At 30.5% G+C, this 22,093-nt stretch overlaps 1 protein-coding gene across 6 annotated transcripts in view; it reads left to right on the top strand.

Annotated features, from left to right (window-relative positions):
* Nucleotides 1-1,694: 1,694 nt before the first annotated feature.
* Nucleotides 1,695-22,093, top strand: part of LOC132750880 (putative uncharacterized protein DDB_G0271606) — a 33,433-nt gene continuing 13,034 nt past the window's right edge. For all 6 annotated transcript variants that reach the window (XM_060740939.1, XM_060740943.1, XM_060740944.1 and 3 more), the window contains exons 1-6: nucleotides 1,695-1,853; nucleotides 12,569-12,709; nucleotides 17,365-17,449; nucleotides 17,961-18,044; nucleotides 19,741-19,780; nucleotides 21,632-21,691. In XM_060740939.1, the coding sequence (XP_060596922.1) occupies nucleotides 1,836-1,853; nucleotides 12,569-12,709; nucleotides 17,365-17,449; nucleotides 17,961-18,044; nucleotides 19,741-19,780; nucleotides 21,632-21,691 (428 nt within the window). In that variant the 5' untranslated portion in view covers nucleotides 1,695-1,835. The remainder of the gene's footprint in view (nucleotides 1,854-12,568; nucleotides 12,710-17,364; nucleotides 17,450-17,960; nucleotides 18,045-19,740; nucleotides 19,781-21,631; nucleotides 21,692-22,093) is intronic.

Consider the following 22,093-nt stretch of genomic DNA (forward strand, 5'->3'; position numbering starts at 1 on the left):
ATATATTCGCAAAAAACGTGACAATATATAATAATAATAATTCATATTTTTTTCTCCGACACAACATTTCATGTTTATTATTACAAATTTAATCGTATAACCATAGCTTTTTTCGATAAAATTCTTACTGAATGTGTTAAAGTTTCTTCTACGTTTTTATGAGTATTTATTTCGTTTTATTTAAATTTTGTTTTGTTAATTTCATTATGATGAGGGAAACGAGTGAATCATAGTGAAACGAGTGAAGAAAACACACCTGAAATATTGGGAAAACATGCACTTTCTAAAGTAAACTGATGACATTTTGCACAAGTTTTACTGTATCATGTTTTTGCTAGCCGGTGCAGCCGGAACTAAATTCCGGTTAGCCGGAGCAGCTGGAACAGCCGGAACATCCGGACTAGGCACAAAAAGTGTTCCGGCTTCATGAACATCTTTCTTAAAGCATAACTTTTAATTGTAAAACAATAATGAATATGAAACATTTAAATACAATTTAAAGTTATATCTTTGTATAAAACGTTTTTTCAACATGAAAAAAAAAAACAAAACGAACTGTATCTGGAGTCGGTGGTGTTAGTAGTTTTCACTCCGGATCAAGGCAATAAGCCACATTGAAAGCACATTTCAGCCACAGCGTAGTTTCTCGGCAGGCTGTGAAGCAGTTTACCAGTACTAGTTACCTCCACTATTGCATGGCACTGAAACTTCTGTACATGCCAGAGCAGAGGTACAATGCAAATGACCGTAGAAAAGCGCAACGAAAGTGACATGCACCGTCCAGAAATCTAACTCGGGTCACTTTTGAGCTAAAACAACAACAAAAACCAACTATATATAAGGGACATTTTTAAATTCTCATTCTACTTATTAGTTTACCCAGATGTAATGATCTTTTATGACATTTTTCTTTATTTTAGATTTGCTACAAAACAAACTTATCAGTCTTTTACAAGAAAGATATATAAAACTTTTGAAAGACAAAACGTTAATTGAACGCGACATCGGAATATTAAATTGTAAATCAAGGACCGGTTATGTTTTTTTACAAAGTTACAAAAACATTGTTTTTTTATAATAATGATTTCTGAGGGTTTTTTTCCCCAAAAATTTAACCTTTTCGAAAACAGTGTTACGTATAGACTAATGAACCCGGAACCTCCAAGAAAAAAAAATCAACAAAAAAAAAAAACAAACAAAAAAACACCCCCCCCCCCAAAAAAAAAAAACAACCACAAAAACAACAACAAAACACCATCTAATACTGATGTATGTGGCCGTTTTTCTTGCCGATGTTTACCGACTTTTTAATACAACACTGATGATGTAATGGCACAAACTCTAGAATTTATGTTTTTTGACTAAATCATTCCTAGTTTAAAATTAACCTTTCGACCCGTTAAGTAGTTTTAGCGGATTTTATTTCATCGACAAACTGACTTTGAGATGGAACATTTCCCTTAAATACTTTTCGGTAATCTGTGTCAATCTTAATGGTGTAAATATGGACCGCATTTTTCTAACTAGTAAAGAAGGCTGACTATCATAATGACAACATGTGCACCGCTTGTGTGTTGTTTTTTTTACTTTTGGTAAGTAAAGAATGTCAGTCAAACACCGGTGTGATGTATACACACTTTTATTACAAGTAGCTTTTGATGACATAAAGTTACACAATCTACTCATTTTTTTGCTAGCCCGTTTTGTCAGGTTGTCATATTTTATGACGTCACCGTATCAAAAACGCAAATAATCGTATCCCATCATGCAATTGGTATCTGGAAGTGGGAATAACCGTGTGCGTGCTTGATTTTTTTCTGGAATAATCTACAAAAATGAACAATTATTTCGCAGTATGTACCATTATATTATTTTTACTTTTTTATGTTATATATTATATCATAAAGTTTATTGCAAACCTTTTAAGATTTTATTTGTTGCATTGTGTGTATTAAATTTAAACGTTACTTTGCAAAGAATGTATTTTTATTGTAATGAACATAAAAAAAAAGATACTTATCAAGGGTGTACATAAATTGTTAAGTAAGTGCAATATAATATTTCTACATCAAAATAAACATTTAAGTAGTATCAACAAATTAATATCATGAAATGATTGGGGGAAAATGAGAAGAAAAATAATAACCCTAAACTAATGTTGATTTTTAAAAACAAATGCATCATTTTTACGCACTAAAATGTTAATAATTCTAAAAGTTATCGAAGAAAATAAGCTTTTTTTTAAAACAATCTGTAAAGTTTCAAAAAATCTATATACAAATAAACTCAAAATTTTACTTGTGGATCCATTCCTTAAATGTCAATGGGATAAATTTAAAGGTACGACAACGCTTTTACCATTCTGCTTTTTGATTGGGCTATTTAGAAATGTATATCAATCGTAAAGTATTATTTCAATATATTATGAAATGTAATAACATGACGTGTTTCTTTCAATATTAATGGTTCTAATTTTCTGAATTTACTAAAGAAGTATAAACGAATTGATTTCATTATTATATAAACCTGTTCATAATACGATTTTATGTAAATTCTAGGACCTGATCTAAACGTTTTTCAAGATTTGGTCTCTAGGAAATTTATTTTTCAAGATTTGGTCTCTAGGAAATTTATTTTTCAAGATTTGGTCTCTTGGAATGGAAAATAATTCGACACTTATTTTCTCTATTTCTCTGCTGCTTCCGCATACTTTTCTTTATTTAATATTAGAGTTTACTTTGTTAGCAAAAGTACTATCTGCTTCATTTATGTAAAAATATAACAGAAAAAGGAAGAAAGAACAGTTTTTATATTAGTAAGAAAGTAAATCAGTAAATGTACTTTAATTGGACCTTTTAGTCTCTTGTATCGATAATAGTAATCATTTAAGTTAATATATAACAATAATAATAAATAAATCGCTAGTTTTTTGCCGTCTGTCACTTCTTCTGCTCCATCATCCATCAATCACAGTTGTCATGACAACACCTGATCATCGTGTATTTTATATCTACGTAGATACATCGTAAAACAAACAAAATAACCAGACGACAATTTATGTACGATTTATGTTCCATAGTTTTTGTTATACATTTAATGAACAACTTGTAATGTGATTTTAAAACAACTTATTTGAAATGTCACAGAGAGTTTTTTTTATTCGTTCATGAAATTTTATCGTTGATTGTGATTTTTTTTGAATGATATATATTTATTATGAATATGAAATTCTACCAAATGGCAAAAAGGTCATGGTGTCGGTATTTATCAACGTAAAATGTTGTTTTCATTTTGCTTTAAAAAAGTCAAGATATTAAAAAAAATATTGGAACATCTTTAAAATACTTAACTTAAATTCATTACATAAAACGTTTATTATGTTTTTAATGAAAATATCTTAAATTTCTTTATCTAAACAAAAAATAAACATACTTCATATTATACAAAGCCAGTGCTAGGCTAACCTACTTCTGTTAAAATGCAAGAAGAAGAAGAAAAACAACAACAACAGCAAAACAACATCAAAAACAAACATCAACAATAACAACGACGAAATATGAAAGATAAGCTTGTACAATGATTTAATAATAAATTATTCAACTTTTTTTTTAAATATCATTTACCATGTAATAAATCTTAAAGTGAAATTTCAAATATACATTTTGAAGAAACACTCGATCTTACCCCAAAAGGTATAAAAATCGATAGTTGTGCATATTTAGCCCGATTTGAGTCAAATGCTTAGCAACGCTTTTCATTTTTGGGGTCATTTTACACTTACTGGAAAAACGGTGTGGAAAAAACATCTGAATTTGCTCTTAAGTTATTGGTTCAGATCTACACCGAATGGTACACAAACTTCGGAAAAGTATTTCCGGTCCCGTAATGTCAAAAATAACCTCAGTGGAGTCCCTTTAATTGTAAAACTTGATGCGAATAATGAAAGATAAGATATATTTGATAAGTATTGTAGCCAGGCCTTTTATAAGTTAGTTTCGAAATTTATATCATTATTCATATTTTATGGAACAGCTTTGAACTATCCAGGCTTTTATCATAATCTCATTTGTTTTAAGGTCATCAATTAACATATTTATTATCTAATATGCCATCATACAATCATACGTTACATGATAGGTATGACCCGTCGAGAAAGATGTTCCTTATACCCAATGGTGTAACTGAACATACGTGCCTTGTGAACTGAATATATAATTGCAATAAATGTGGATTTATGAGCAATATTTCACATAAAACCGTTCAAGTTAATATTCAAGTTACTATGTGTATGTCAAATTTAAGTCAACAGTTAATAGGTCTGTAATAAACGTCACTCAAACGCAGATCAGTACATCCCCAAATTTAGTTCCTTAAAGCGGCTTCACCATGCATTTGACCAAAATTTAGTTCCTTAAAGCGGCTTCACTACGCATTTGACCCAAATTTAGTTCCATAAAGCGGCTTCACCATGCATGTGACCAAAATACTATACCTAATGTAGTTTCTTAAAGTGGCTTCACCATGCATTTGACCAAAATTTAGTTCCTGAAAGCGGTTTTACCACACATATGGCCAAAATTTAGTTCATTTAAGCGGCTTCACCATGAATATGACCAAACTACCATACCTAATGTAGTTCCTTAAAGCGGCTTCACCACGCATTTGACCCAAATTAAGTCTTTTAAAACGGCTTCATCATGTATATGACCAAACTACCATACCGAATGTAGTTCCTTAAAGCGGCTTCACCACGCATTTGACCCAAATTAAGTCTTTTACAGCGGCTTCATCATGTATATGACCCAAATATCATACCTTATGTAATTCTTTTAAGCGGCTTCACCATGAATATGACCAAACTACCATACCAAATGTAGGTCCTTAAAGCGGCTTAGCCAAACATACAACATAAAAGCATGCTTAACCCTAACCCAGCTGAAGCCAATCATAAATGTGCATTTATCACCAATATAGATATATCACCAATTGATTAGTTATTATACAATTTCAAGAAATATCATTTGGACGAGAATTTAAGAAATAGCAGGATAACGATTCGATTCAATCACTCCACAATAACTTAAATCAAATTGGTGAAGCTCTGATTTCGTTAAACATGTTAATCACAATTATCTGAAATTACATGGTGTTAAATTTTAGACATTTCAAAAAAAAGAAAGAAAAAAAAGAGAATAAATAAATAAATGAATGAATGAATGTATGAATGAAGAACGAACGAACGAACGAACGTACGAGCGAATGAACAAATAAACAAACAAATAATAAAGTAAAATAAAAAGTAAATAAATAAAAAGAATAATTAAAAAAATAATAAATAAATAGATAAAAAATAAGATTAAAACACGTTAATAATAATGACTAACAAATTATTTTAACAGATTCCGCACGAATACAAATTGGATAACCGTAAAATATTTCCCTCATAAAGTGATGACTTATCTTAAAAGCGAGTTTTCTCATTAAAACTTAATTGATATTCTAATTATAAAACAAAGAGACGTTTTTGTGTGCAGGTAATAGTTAAAATGTTTAATTTAAAAAGCCAGTTTAATGTTGTTGATGACAAACAAAGTTCAGGACGCACTGACTGTCATCTTAATAGTGTAATATGACAACTGTTCTAAGAGTAAAAATCTGCACATACAGCGTTTGCTGTTTAATATTATTCATGCTTTACGTCAAACAAAGGGATATCCTTGCACACACACAAAAATGTTCCGGAAATGAGTCAAAACGTTGACTTACAGTATAATGTATGGGCATGTTGAAATGCTATTTCCTACGACATATAACATAACATAAAGAAAGTAATTGAATAAATAAAAAAATATAGAACTCTTCTTATTTAAAAGTTCTACAATATAAGTTATTTTTTCACGTAATTTTCTGACTTTCTCGAGTTAAATCCAAATACCATCTTACTGCCGTCAATACTTTGAAAATATAGGTGTTATCAATTACTTTTTTATTTCAATACACAAATCTATGAAAAGTACGTAGATTTAATGTTATATTTTTTGCTAAAATGCCTTTTGATTCAACCATGATTTACTGATTATAGAAGCAGATCTATTTGGTATTAAAGTGAAATCTCGAAAATGAAAACTTGTCTTAAGACATGTCTTACAGCAGCAGTAACAATAACACCACCACCGCCACCATCACCACCACCAACAACAACAACAACACACAACCACCACCACAAACAACAACAATTACAACAACAACAATTACAACAACAACAACAACAACAACAACAACAACAGCAATTATAACAATTATAACAACAACAATCACAACAACAACATAAACAAGAACAACATAAACAAGAACAGCAACAGCAACAAAAACAACAGCAGCAGCAACAACATAGCAACATAAACAACAGCAAAAACAACAACAGTTTATTTCAGCATTATCTAACATACACTACTTCTAGCCCACAAAACATTATAATAATGTTATATACCAGAATAAATAACGCTTACTTTGATTAATACACATTAATGTACATGTTTCTGACAATAATTGATGACACGTCGTAGAATGAGTGACAGTTGTTGCTTTCATATGTACACTGCAATACAACTGCACCGCAAGATTTCTCATTTGACAGTGATGTACAAAATTGTGATAACTTCATGAAACAAACATGAAATCTCGCGTTATTTTATTTGAATCTCACGAGGAACCTAAATAAAAGATAAAAACACACACATACCAACAAAAAGAAAAAAAAAACAGAAAAAAAACAACAAAAAAACTATAGATACATTCTAGTTTTAAATGGCAAATTTAACAATACAGAGCAGAAACTCTCTTTTTTTCACATAAGGCATTCGTCTTAAATATTATCTTTATTCAAATATATAATCTAAAAAGCTCATCACACATATAATACGACTTTTTTTAAAGCATACATTTGCAGTTTTAGGAGGGCAGTTGTACAAAATCAGTATATCAAATATTATTGTTGAACTTATGGTTTTTGTTTTGGTGTGCTAAATCTCTCTTATTTTTTTCACTATTTTCTACTAGGAAATACATATCAAGACCTTAATTATACCTATAAACCCCTTGACATGTTTTTTATCAGAAATGTTAAGATTCGTCGTCAAACCTTAATCTTAGTTAAAACAGAACATACTTCAAATTTACTTCTTTTTATCAAAGTTGGGGACACGCTTTAAAGGAAATACTTAAAAAATGGTAAATTAAAAAATGTTTTCGTAAAAATCTGACAGTACTGTCAAATGTATGAAAAATTATTAACCTTTATCATTAATGGTATAAACAGTAAGTACATAAATAATGACAAAATAATAAATGTGTATAGCAGAACGGTTGACAATGGCGACAGGTCTGTAATAACTCTATGGCATATCTGTAACACTCTTGAAACCTTTCATGTGCCACATTAAAAAACCGCATGACTTCAAAACGACAATGCCTACATTCATAAAAGATTGCGCCGTCGCCTTGTCTTAAGGTCTTTAAACGTATTATTTGTATCCATGGTTTTGAAGGCCACAATGGTCGCGTTAAAAAGAAAATACTCAATTCTATCTTGTATTGTGCATTTTGAAAAGTATTACTTACACAACACAAAAACCTGCAATGTTTGAAATAGCTACACAAATGATTTAACTTATTAAATGGGCAAAGCTATTTGTGAAATATTAATTACTTTTAAAATTAACAATTTTCATTATTAGAAATAAAATGTCAATGCTATTAGAAATGTGATGATCTATTTCTGGTACGAATTTAAAGTGATTTTGATTATAGGGCTATTTGACATGTCTTTTATCATTTGCTAATACTAACCAACACCAACAGAAGTCAATATCTAAACTATATAATAGAATACATTTAAATTGTTAACCAACTTCAACCGAATGTGATCACCCTTGTGAGAGCCAGACTGTATACAAGTGATAGCCCAATTTTAACCGCTAATCAACTTCAACCGAATGTGATCACCCTTGTGAGAGCCAGACTGTATACAATTGATAGCCCAATTTTAACCGCTAACCAACTTCAACCGAATGTGATCACCCTTGTGAGAGCCAGACTGTATACAAGTGATAGCCCAATTTTAACCGCTAACCAACTTCAACCGAATGTGATCACCCTTGTGAGAGCCAGACTGTATACAATTGATAGCCCAATTTTAACCGCTAACCAACTTTAACCGAATGTGATCACCCTTGTGAGAGCCAGACTGTATACAATTGATAGCCCAATTTTAATCGCTAACCAACTTTAACCGACTGTGATTACCCTTGTGAGAGCCAGACTGTATACATTTGATAGCCCAATTTTAACCGCTAACCAACTTCAACCGAATGTGATCACCCTTGTATAAAACCAGACTGAATACAATTGATAGCGCAATTTTAACCGCTAGCCAACTTTAACCGAATGTGATCAACCTTGTGAGAGCCAGACTGTATACAATTGATAGCCCAATTTAAACCGCTAACCAACTTCAACCGAATGTGATCACCCTTGTATAAAACCAGACTGTATACAATTGATAGCGCAATTTTAACCGCTAGCCAACTTTAACCGAATGTGATCACCCTTGTCTGACATAGGCTGTATAGGGTTAGTAGCCCAAATTTTGAATGATTGTTTAGAAATCCCGTAACATTTGAATAAATTGTTCCATGTAACTCATAAAGTACATCAATTCAACTGTGATCTATCCATCACGGGAAGTGAAATCGGTAATTGATTTATATACAAAGAATTTAAGTTAATTAATTAAATCATTAACATTCTAACATTAACACCTGTGTTTTAAGTGTACTTCTGAATGTTTGACACTAAAAATGGATAAGTACAAACATTAATTAATGACTTAAAATCATGCCATGAATACCGCAAAGCCGAACAGTTTGTATGCATAGGTTATACAGTACCTAATTAGTAAAGATAAGTGTTTGTTAGACTTCATCATTAATGAAATTAAATTTGTCTGGTGCGTCGCAGTCGCATGGCAGCATCAATGGAATTAATGCCGACTTTACTAACACTAAGCTACTTAATGGTTGCAATTATATTTTGATTTTTTTTACAAAGTACCTTTGTACCTCTTGTGGCTGAAGAGTTGCCTTTCAGGGTAGAGGCATCAGTATTGTCCCTACGTGATCATAAGAGGCAACTAAATGGGTTCAAATTATTAGAGTCTATACATCTCTTAGCTCCAGCAGGTGAGGTGGTTTTGACACCTAGTGTTGCATTAAGTTGAGCACCTGAAGTTAGCCAAAAAAGCAACTTTACTGTTTCGGCGCCAAATGACCTAAATTTTGTTGGTGCACCGTAAAAAACAAACAAGAAAAACAAAAAAAAAACCACACACACACAAGTGCAAGTAATACAAGTTGATTTAAAGTGAAATAAGTGATTTGATGAAACGTAAATAGAATAAATCTACCAAGGAAAATGGAATAATATCAATTGAAAAGTGATGCAAATTTTTATACATGATAGCAGCTAGACAAATGTCTTTTATTCGTACTAACGATAATATTACAAAATTGCGATTTAGCTTTAAAACTCTCAGCTGAATAAAATAAATCAAATTTGAGTGTATTGGTTAAATTGTCCATTGTTTTGATGATATCGTTCAATTTGGTATATATGATTTATATACGGCACCAATTTATTATAGAATATTTCCCAGTTAAATAAGCTTATTAAAAATGGCAATGTGTAAAGATTCAAAACCTAATTTCAACCTCTATGTAGATATAGGTGTTTCCTATAAAGGCAAATTTTGCCTAAAAAAGTGTTTTTTTCGTTAGAACAGACAACCACGAGTTTATTAATGTTTGAGAAAAATGGATTTCGAGCATGTGGTTTGAGAGCATGTTACATGATTATAATCTGAAGCGCTGAATATAAAATTATTCGTAATAAAATTTAGAAAATGTAAACAAAGTACGGAATCAATATAGCTTTACTAATTGCTAAAAGTAACAGAAGCGAAAGATGGTTCAAATAATTGGCCAATAAGTAACTTTTTGGAGACTACAACAAGACACCACCAATAAAAGCTTTTGAGAAATAAAAATAAAATTATTCCTTGGGCACAATGGACCTTTACTTAAGCATTAATGCAAGACAGAACTGAATGGATGAAAAAGGAAATACTAAATTATACCTCATATATTTTGTTTTCAATTGATATAGTTTATCGCTTAATAACGTTTGGATCTTTGATGCTATATCCATTTATAAAATAAAAGGCCCACTATGCTTCAGATATGTTATCATTTTTATTACTCTAAATCTTTTTATTTGGTATCTTGTTACAGTTTCCAAAAATATTACTCATTTGTCATATAAATGAACTACGTTTTGCTTATATTGCTATATTAGCAATTGGTATAATTATAGTAAATTAGTATTTTGTATGGAACTCAAAACACTACTTTATATACATTTTGCTACCTTCAAGACATATTTATGCGCATTCAGCGCTACTTGTTTCAGTTGTTAAGCATAAAACATGCTCTGAATCTAAAATTAAAATCATTTTTAAAAAATGTTTGACATTTATGAAGAATTGAAAAACTATGTATTTCTCGGGATGATATTTTTACTTTAAAAATATGTTACTCACAAACCTATGTGCTATTTATATAATGTTTCATGACATAAAAATTTTGCACCCGAACTGCGATAGACATAATATTTTGTGACAAATCATATCATAAGCGAGCGAGTTCGTGATAATTTACACATTATGAACATAATTTCGTGATTTTATTTTGTGACCAACTGCATTGATATGGTTGTTTGACAGTATACATTAAGATATTACATTAGGCTATGGTACATGATATCGTCTAACACAAGAAGATTGCCAATCACATGTTTACTATTAAAGGGAGACACAGGCAAAATCTTCATTTCTTCATTTTGAATTTTTCATTCATTATTATGTAAACGTCCTCAAAATGAATACACTAGGCAATCACAGGTACAAAACTTTTCTCCTCATAAAAAATAAAATGGTGGTTTTCTAACTTGGCCAACGTGGATCAGGTAAGAGCGTTCAGAGTGAACTCTGGACGCGTTGAAAACCTGTCAAATGTATGGCTTATACTAGTTTCAATCATCAAATATCCGCAATATATGTTATTTGTTCATGTCACATGACTTAATTTAAAACTATTCGGCGATTCTGTCTTCGTCTAAATTTCGTTCAACATATATTGATATATTTACGCTTCAAACCCAAAATATTTAGAATTTATGCTGGGACTTTAAAAATGTCATTTTATCGTTATTTGAGTACATATTTCATTTTTAATATTTTTGTCATTTATTTGCCTTAGTATCCCTTTAAACGATAATAATTATAAAAAAAATTTAAGGCGTCTTATGTATTAAAGGGACTCAACTGAGATATAATATCCTAATATCATAAAATTATTTGTTATTATATGTTGCACATTACATGGAAAAATTATGCAACATGTAATATAAAAATATACTCAGTATTTAAATGAAAAATCGACCTTTAAAGATTTTTTTTGTCAATTTGAGGAAGGTTTTCAAATCGGAGTAAATTTGTATAATAAAAATTGGTTATGCCGGGGAAACGGATTTAGCTAATGATATAAAATTGTAAACAGAAATTATTGGTCAAGATCTTCACCCAGTTACACAAAACTCTTGTAAAAATATTGTTGTTCCGATCATGTCAAAAAAAAAAAACCCCAAAAAACCCCCCAAAAAAACAAAAAAAAACAACAACAACAACAACATCAGTTGAGTCCCTTTAAGTGATAGGTGTGTGTGATAATTGTATACTAATTCTATATGACAAACACATGGCAGATATATTAGAGGCATGTATGACTATGTCGTACAATAACTCACATCTGTAAACTTATTTTAGTTAAATTCATACAATAGAGGCTTTGACAAGACAGGTATTCATGCAGAAAATTTCCCTGCTTTTTGACAGTCATGTGCCGACAGTAATTGTCACCAGCGACAACATTTAAAGTTAAATATACGAGCAGGGTTTGTTTTTTTAGCTTTTTTAAAAATTGTATTTCCTTACAAATGTGTAGAAGTATGTAACAAAAAGAGCTGAATTGTTTAAGTTCAGAGAATGAAAAATGATTGTAAAGGCAACAAAATAAGCTTATGGTTATTTTTATCAATGGAGACTAACCAGTTTTACAGACTAAACGATAAAATTAAAATTGTTCAAATAAACCTTATTCATATCATACAAGTTTTAAAGTTAAAAAAAGAAGAGAAGCCCCCCCCCCCCAAAAAAAAAAAAAAAAAAAAACAACAACAAAAAACAAAAAAAAAAACACAAAAAAAAAACACAAAAAAAAACAACAACAACAACACCCACCAAAACCCGTACAACAACAACAAGATAAATAACAACAACAACAGAAACAACAAACAAGCAAATCTTACTTCATATAATAATAAATTATTAACATGTAAAGCCATTTAGATCATTGATAAATAATTTTAACTTTCTATTTGGATTTACCTTTTTCAGATAATCTCTGTGTTATTGGTGGTAGTGAACTGTCAGAGCAGACCACCACGGCCGCCACCCAGCATGGATCCCAGAGGCACACCGGTACCAATGCCAGATTCGTCCCCAGCCCCTGTCTCTCCTCCAAGACCCAAAGGATGTGTAAGTAGCCAAACAAACAAACAAACAAACAAACAAACTATATTTACATTGAATTCTTACCAATGACATTTTCAAGTAACTTATTAAGTTAGATATTTGTATTCATATACAAATTAGATGTTAGGAATACATCTACGAATGTTTCAGTTTTCCTAATTAAACACCATATTCTGGCATCATTGCTTAAGTTTTGCTTAAACCGGTGCTAGGGGGGCGTGATCGGTCGATGGCGTTGACCTCTGTCACATATGAACATGAATTTTAACAAATTTAACATTTATATCGAAATAACATAGCTAACTTTAATGACATTCCTCATGCCCTCTTTGACAAAAACGGTCTTACATTTACGGGCCGAATTATGATTGTAACCTGTTTCCCACACGCGTATTCGTACCAAAAAAGACAAATAGATGACGATAATGGGAGTGAATTTTGCTACAGCTATAAAAGTCGCATTTTACCAGTATTAAACATACTAGACAGCGGCTGCTACAGGCTGCTTCTTCCTATTAAATCTGGTTTTTGACGTATTTGATGTTCAGCGTTTGACACATACATGTAAAATCGGTTTCTCATGATTTTATTTTATTAACTTTGACATATTTGTTTTATTTGTTTGGGACATGCATTACGTCAGGGTCATATTCCGCTTTTCATGGAATGATACTAAAGTGTTACATGATCGCCGCCGTATGCGAATGTCTCAGTTTCCCTAATTAAACACCATGTTCAGGCTTCTTTGTTTAGTTCTACTGAAGCCGGTGCTAGGGGGCCTGCACGGTCGATTGCGTTTACCTCTGTCACATATGAACTTGCAACAGGCACAATGAAACCGAGACGTTATGAGCTTTCTTCAAAAGTTTTGAGATTTTGTAGATATAAACAATGTCTTAAGTAACATCTTTACAATACTTTACGTAAGCATAGCAATGTTTGCTCGTTTGTATGAAATTTACTTTACAATAAGGATGAATTAACACGAGAATATTTTTGTTGTTCATTAATTATTGTTTTAGACGCAGTGACATTTTATAAGCTTTACAAGAAGACAGGCATTACGGTTTTCAAAGTTCTTAATTTTAGCTTATGTGCCCAAATTTATGCAAGGCGTTGTGAAGTCCATGTTTATATGGTGAATTTCTCGACATAGAGCGCATTAATTAATAAACTGTAAAAATGCTACTTGTTGCATGACAGTTCTTAAAATAACAATATTTGCAACAATGAAACAACAACAAAACGTGTATGTAAGGCACAACTTTTTCGCCCTTATCAAATCAAAGTACTTAAAAGACATATTATGGCTCAGAAATAAATCATGAAAGCTCTAACATGTTTAAATAATGATTTTAGAAAATGTTAGATGATTGTTACCCCAGGAAAGAAGCGATAAACTCAAATAATTTGTCATAAGAGTAGCAAAATGTAAACAAAGTAGTATTTTGACTTCCATTCGAATTACTTATTCACTATAACTGTACTTATAGCCAAGAGGATGAAAAAGACGGTTTAGGTTATTGGCCAATTAGAAACTTTATGGATACTGTAAAGTACAAGAAAATTATAAATCGTTTGAGAAATAACAAATAAAAAGTATTTCTGAGGCATAATTGGTATTAAAGTACTGATAAAATGTCATTTAGAGGACTTATTCATAGATACTTTTAGATTTTAATTCGCATGTGAACTACCATTTTTAAGGTTATAGGTCCGAATGAGGTCAGTCAATAAAAGTTTCTTGATTCTTCAAACTGATCCAGCACCCTAAGGTTACTATGTCCTACTTCGCCAATGTACTGATTAATACAAATGACTGCTTTTCCTTCCCGATAGACAAATTGTATTTTTCAAACTGTTAAGCATTCAAGAGGTCTTTTAGCATAAATAAAAATATTTTTTTGTAAAAAATAACTTCATATGTACACTTTAATCTTTATGCAACATGCTGAAATTAAACAATTATAAAAAAGCTCTATTTCCATCTTTGGAAAAGCACAACCCTCTTCTGTAAAACTGACACGGCCTTTTAGAATAAAAAACCAGAGATCTCAAATCTCTTCATGCATCTCTGAATATCTACTGTTTAGTCTAGCCATTGTCATGTGAATATCACAAGGCATTGAAATGCAGGTACCTGATTTAAGATTTGTTTGCTTCTAATATTCATTTTCGCAATTAGTTGATGATGTATTTACAGGACTTAAAAAGTAAATTGCAATTTGTATGAAATAACAGTAAGTAATAAAATATCTAATGTAAATATCTGTTCCAATGCATTGATTTGATTTGACAGCAACAGACATGTCTGTCAGAAACTAAAGTTTTATGCACACAAGTTGATGACATCATTGACACTTCTAGTAAAAAATAAACAGCTCATGAATGAAAGGTTTGAAAATATGTTGGGTGTGAGATAAAGTACTTATACGATAATTATTCTAAATGACATTGGCAGTGTGCCTATAAAAAGTTTTCCGATAAGGGATTGAACAAAATCATTTTCCACGTTTAAACTATTCTAATACTTTTGTCAAATGATATATTGCCTATTAAATATGAATCTCATGATTTCGGCGGAAGAATTTGTCGCACATTTTATTTTATAAGATGATTTGTATTCCAAGCTTTATTTGGATATTGTTTTTGTTGAGATCGTGTAGCATTTCATTGGTGTATATTTTGCATCATAAACAACTTTATAACTGTTCTTGCACCGATAATTAATAGGTATATATTTTAGACTTAAATTAACAGTCTGTTGTATAAATAACTCCAAATGTCAGGCAATGTATGAGCTATATGAATACACTACATTCAACTTTGTAGTTAATACTGAAGTATTTTGTACTTTTTCCATACTTTGTGCAGGTTTTTGTTACCCAGATAAATTGCGTAAATGATAACAATATGATGGAAGTGATGATGATAATCCAACTTACATTTCTATCAAACACCTCTGGAAGACGTAGACAGTGATGATGATTATGATGATGATTGTTATTATTATTATTATTTTATGTTAATAATCATCATTATCGTCGTCATCATCATCATCATCATCATCATCATTATCATAAGCATTATCAGTATTATTTGATAAACGTGTATATCATAATTATCACTATTATTATTATTGTTGTTGTTGTTGTTATAATTATCATAATCATTATCATAATTATTTAATCTGTGAAAACATAATAGATTTTTTAATCATACTAGTATATATTTTAACATTTCTCTCATTTCTTTAACATTTCTATCATTTTTTATTATTTACATTTTCCTAATATAGTTGTACATTTATAGATATATATATGTCTGTTGCTGGTGGGAGCCAATACATCATGCTTATGACTAATTAAAACACTCGAATCTTATCATAAAATCATTGTGCTGCGATGACTGCACTCAACTTTATCATATACATTTTACCTTATACAGTTTACCTGCTTGGTTTAACTTCGTTAGCTTTTTCTAAAGTCCAGTCCAGTTGATGATCTGATTCCGCCAATTTTCTAAATATCTAAAGAAAAGATGAACAGTTATAAAATGTCATAACTCCATCATTTTGAAAATGACATTTAAACTTTATTATCATATTAAGGAAGCTGTCACTATACATATTTGTATTTTGCTTTTTATTAAAAGAGACACTTTATCATGTTTAAAATACTGCCCTAATAATAAAACAATTATCGTCTAATTTTTATGGCGTAGTAACGCACATAAATTAGCATAATTAAGTATATTTAATGAAGAAAAATGATTTGTTAAAAAGGTTAATGTTTTGACGATATGTGATCCGTATGACGAAAACCCAAATTAAGATATAACTCAATGGTTCCTTTAGTACAAGAGAGTGGCCCTTACTTGACCAAATCTTTAGCCCGACTTTTCAAATCAAACTGAGGCTATACCTCAGCGGCGTCATCTACGCCGCCATAAAATTAAATGTTGGTAAATTTGCGTCATTGATCACTCAATGCATTCCATTTAGAATAAACACAATCATGTATTTGATTGCATAATCTTTGGTCACTGTCAAGACCAAAAAACCCCATTTGATCCAAAATTCCAGGTAAATTATGGAATGCAAATCCATAATTTTGACATTTACGTAATGTATTTTGATAAAGCTATCATAGATACACCAAAATGCAGACATTCAAATATCCTTAACACAGAAACCTTTTCGAAAACTCAAATAGATAAGGACAAAGCAACGATGACTTTGAAATTTGAAACACTATAGAAAATTGATCTTAACAATTTTGGTTGATAAAAATGTTGAAAAATGTTGATTTCTCGCTCTTTGCACCGTTTCGCTGCTATAGATATATCATTAAAAAGCATAACAATTAATTGACTTTTACATGGTAACTAAATTTTTAATTGTTTTTTCTTCTGGTGATTTGAGATCATATAGTCCAAAACATTTTATGTTTTGGATTTAATACCACTTTAACCGGTGCTAGGGGGCGTGAGATATTTCCCTTACGAAAAATCGTCATGTACTGTCTCTGTAAAACCAAGATTTCCATTTTCAACAACTTTTTTGTCTTTCTTTTCACTTAAGATGTAATCCCTTTCAAGAATGTTTATATTTTGTTAATAATGAATATATATTATAATAAAACTGATTTTTATTTCAGTCCCCTGGGTGTGGGCCAACAGAAATTTGCGCTGAACTTGGTCGCAGCTATTGTCGAGGGGGACAAGTGTGCTCTGTTTGTATAAGTACGTATTTTTTATATTTTACTTGCGATGAAGTACAACCGCTAAGTTAATTAATCATTTAAAGAGAGGTGTCTTTGATGGTATAAATTAGTAGAAAATGATGTCTGTACATATTAGAGCATAGTTTTGGAACATTTTGAAAAAGTAAAAAGACATTACAAGTGGGTTAAGCAGTTTTAATGGCGGCTTATATCCTGAAACATCGTATAAGCAAGCAAGTCGCTTATAAAAGTGGCCAACATCAAGAAGTAGATTTCCTTGAAGAAACATGTTTGAATTGTTTAATAAAAAGGAAAGAGCAAGCTTTTCTTTTGATATGGTTTTGTTTGACTGCTTCTTTTTTAAACTGTTGTAAATTTTCTTGATATTGTTTAAATGATCTTCAACCACAACAAATACATCATCAATAAATAACACAACATACAGCACAGTATTTGTTACCTTCTCTGTAAATCTTCATCTGTTACTTTGAGACGTCATCTACAATATGGAGACATTTTTTTAATTTCAGAAATGTCTTCCATCCGGTTCCCAGCATCAGCTTTAGCAGGCATGTTTGCTCAACAGACTAAGCCAGCAGAACCCGCAGTGCCAGGTAGGAATCTGTAGATAGGAAATGTTCAAAATGATCAAGTACCATTTGTTTCGTTGTTGATATAATTTTCATGACTTAAATTACCAGTTCTTTTTATATGTTAATGGATACAGAAATGCGCTTTTTCAGAGAGCGGGTCATGTTCATTAACTGCACTTTTGTTTTTCCACCCATTCTTACAATGTTTGAAAAAATTGAATTTATTTGAAAGACCATTGAAAGACTGCATCCTAAATAACCTTATTTTACATTTTTTAAAATTAATATTTAATACAATTGTTTTTCTATTATTCATCGATTTTTATACTACAGGTCTTCAGAAAACCACGCAAAGATATTCAGTTTTTTTATTGTGCTTGTATCTTTTTATCTTTTAAGTGAAATACATTTAACACACCTTCAAGAAAATGCATACAAGATTTTCATCCACAATAATTTAATATGTATTAGTATTATAATTTACTTACTTGCACCAACTACAAAACCATATATTAATATATGTCTCTAGAATATCTAAATTACACATTGCTTATATTTGATCTTTTTGTTTTTGAGTCATTGCAAGCAAATTTGACCCTTTTTATACCTTGACCGGCAATTGTTACTACATGTATTTATAGTCTTCAAAATTTCTCTTTCTTTTTGCTACAACATTCTCTATGCGAAAATGAAAAAAGAATATGGTTTTAAGGATACACTAAAACAGTTTTTTAAAATAATTTTCCTTGTAACTCTTCAATCCTATACACAAATGGTTTGAGTTATTCAGTTATTATATATTTCATACTGTGAGAGATACAAACATTTCAAGGAGGTCTCATATAGTTTCGTGTTGCAATACATTGTATATTACATTTCATTATTATATGGCCAGTTTTAAATGATATCAATTTCTTATTTGAATCATATGTAGATAGTAATTTTTTATATTTTATGTTAGTTTTAACGTGTTTTTAATATTTTATTCAGATACATGTTTTATTCCATAAGTTTAATGACCTTAAAAGCCAAAGGTTAAGTACATTTGTTGTCATATCAATAACATTTAACATTTAGAAAAAAACTTCACATAAATTATATCAGTACTGGATACGACATCGAGTTGACACAATAGCCTTGCAAATACATAACATACATCTTTTTCAGTATGTATTTAAAAAATTAATGTACTTTTGACTTTTGAATTTAATTTTGAAGCACGGTTTTAGAGTATAATTTTACTCCGAGGTTTTACTCATTTGTTTCATATATATCATATTATGGTTAAATGATTTTAATACATTGAAAGTGGAATAGATTTTTGGGGGAAAAAAGAAACAACGAAAAAAACAACAAAAAACAACAACAACAACAACAACACATAATGTAATTCTACAATTTTTTATTTCTGTTGACCTATATCAAAGTGACGTTAAAATTCAAATTAAATGGAGAAATTATATTTTTTTCAATTTAGATTTTATAGAAATATATATAAATAATTTTGACAATTAACCTTAACCAATAGTTAATAATTAATTATTTGTCATGAAACACAAAAAAGGTCCTTATCCAAGAGTTAATAATGATTTTTTTCGTCACGAAACATAAAACAATCTTAAGCAATGTTAATCAAAATGTTATATTATTTCGTAGGTTGGGTCAAGTTTCTTTGTTTCTAGAATTTATATTGGTCTATATATGTGTTAATTTTCAGCTCAACCAGTTGTACAAGTGGTGCCACAGACCAACCCATTGTAAGTTTAACAGCTTGTAAAAAGGACCATATCTTACTCTTTATTTATTTTATGCATTAATGCGATGCTAGTCGGTCTTTCCATGTATTCTGTTAACACATAGAGTGCATGCTGACAGTAAAATTTGTATGTAGTGTTTTAATAAGCATACATTTGCATGCTAAATCCTAAATCCATATCTATTATCTATACAGTTTATTCCTCGTAATCAAACTTGTAATGACATCAGTATCAAAGTTATGTAATGTTTTCGGATGTTTATATACTAACTTTTCTAGGATATGTTGTTGCGTTCTGTTCATGTCTGTTTTGTTCTGTTTTTGGTCTATTCTGTTACACAGCAGAGAACATTGTGCTCTTACGTGTATATACTTTGTGTTGATTTTGGTCACTGGAAGTCTATCTTGTTATTCCAAAGGCAATGTGTAACATTTGATAACTAGTTTCTCTTATCATTTAGTAATTTTCCAATTATCTCAATACCTTAATGCCATGACGAAAGCAAAACAAAAGCTCTCTAAAATATTTCATCAAAATTTGATTCCGATTATATATTGCCAAAAAAAATCCATAGAAAAGAACACATTTCTTTTACACTTATAAGTTGTGCTTTTAAAACTTGTCAATATATTTGCTATTTTATTTGTGTTTTCTTTGCATGTACGTATCTTATAAATAATTTTACAAATATGTTACTGAGTATTCTTAATGTTTTTTCAGTTGTTTTGAAACATTCTTGAATTCTGTAAACTTAGTTTTCATAATCGTTATTATAATGTTTAATGTTAAGCGTAAGACGAGTTTGCCAATGTCTGAATGGATAGTGAAAACAATGATCAGTATAGAAAAAAAGTAGATTTCATTTTAAAGACAAGGTTTAATATAAACAAACGTATACACAAATTGATAAAACAATTTATTATTAAATAATATCCAACTGTCTTAGATTGATGGCGAATATTGAACAAATAAGATTTGTTTTCAACCCATGGAAGATTATAAATTATGTTCGTTATATTTTTATTCAGAACTGAAATCCAATATAAATAACACAATCAACATTAAATATATGCTTAATAAGGTAGGAAATAGCGGTTTCTTGCGATTTATGCTCAGTTGTTTTTTTATTTAAAGAAAACCATTGTTAGGTAATTAACTTCTGTATTGTTTAACGAATAATGATAGACAATGTAAAACAAACGCAATGGTTTCAGTATTACAGTACAAATTATGTCTATGCTGAAGATGTTGTTCAGAAAAGGGTTTGCAATCATGCTGTTATCTGCTCAAGCATAACATGTTAACAGATTTGATTTGCTGCTGACATTGCAAAGTATGACCCACAACGTTTAACGACTTTAAACATATATTGTCCATTTACGGTTCTTGTTAAATGTTGTTCTTTTATCTGAATTGCTCAACTTTGGACCAATTTGTGCTAAATGGAAACATGATCTGAATTAATCTTTGACATGATGAATAAAGTGCCTTAAATATTTCGGCATCAGTATAAATAGATAAGTCAATCATTCATTCAATAACAGTCTATTATATACTTAATTGCTTACCTTGAGATTTGGGTCGATAATATTTTAACTGCCATAAGTTCTCAGCAAGGAACTCACGCTGGTTAGCTGTTTTCTTTGCCTGTTGTTAACAATTGTATGCAATACTGGCGTTGATGGTCTATAGGAAAATGAACACACGGTTATGTCACTGTTATTAAAATGTATTGTATTACATATCTACAAACACTGAACAACAAAGCAAAGAGAATGCCCTTGCTTCTCCATTAATCGACAAATTTGGTTGTTTGGGTGTCTGTTTATCGGACTTTTATCGTTGTTTCAGAAACTCTAGTTTGAATGCTACATTCGATCAGATGCTGCCAGATACAGCTTCTACTGTTATGTAAGAAAGATATGATATTTGTATCATTGTCCGCATATTTATAAATATAAGTTAATACATTTTTTGCACTGATACGACACATTTGTGAATGTGTCTAAATTCTTCCTTAAACACAATGTTCTTGTTTAAATGATGAGGTGCATGGGAGCGTGGACGTCATAAAGCATTTGTCACTGCCGTCCATGAATTATTTCATTGAAATCGAGCCTGAAAGATTTTCATCTCAACGGTTTAAGGCGTTCTTTAACGTTTCATTGTCTTCTTATTTTGGAATTTTAATTTGCATTTATTTTCTGATGGTGGTTATTAAGTATTTGGAAGGTTTCCAATGCTCTAGTCTGTAATCCTAATCCGCATCATATGGACTTTCCTCTTTTTTGAGTGTTAACTTTTGAAGTTAGT

This window comes from Ruditapes philippinarum, unplaced genomic scaffold (genome assembly GCF_026571515.1).
Source record: "Ruditapes philippinarum isolate M1 unplaced genomic scaffold, ASM2657151v2 ctg1086_1_1_1_1, whole genome shotgun sequence".
Taxonomy (NCBI): Eukaryota; Metazoa; Mollusca; class Bivalvia; order Venerida; family Veneridae; genus Ruditapes; species Ruditapes philippinarum.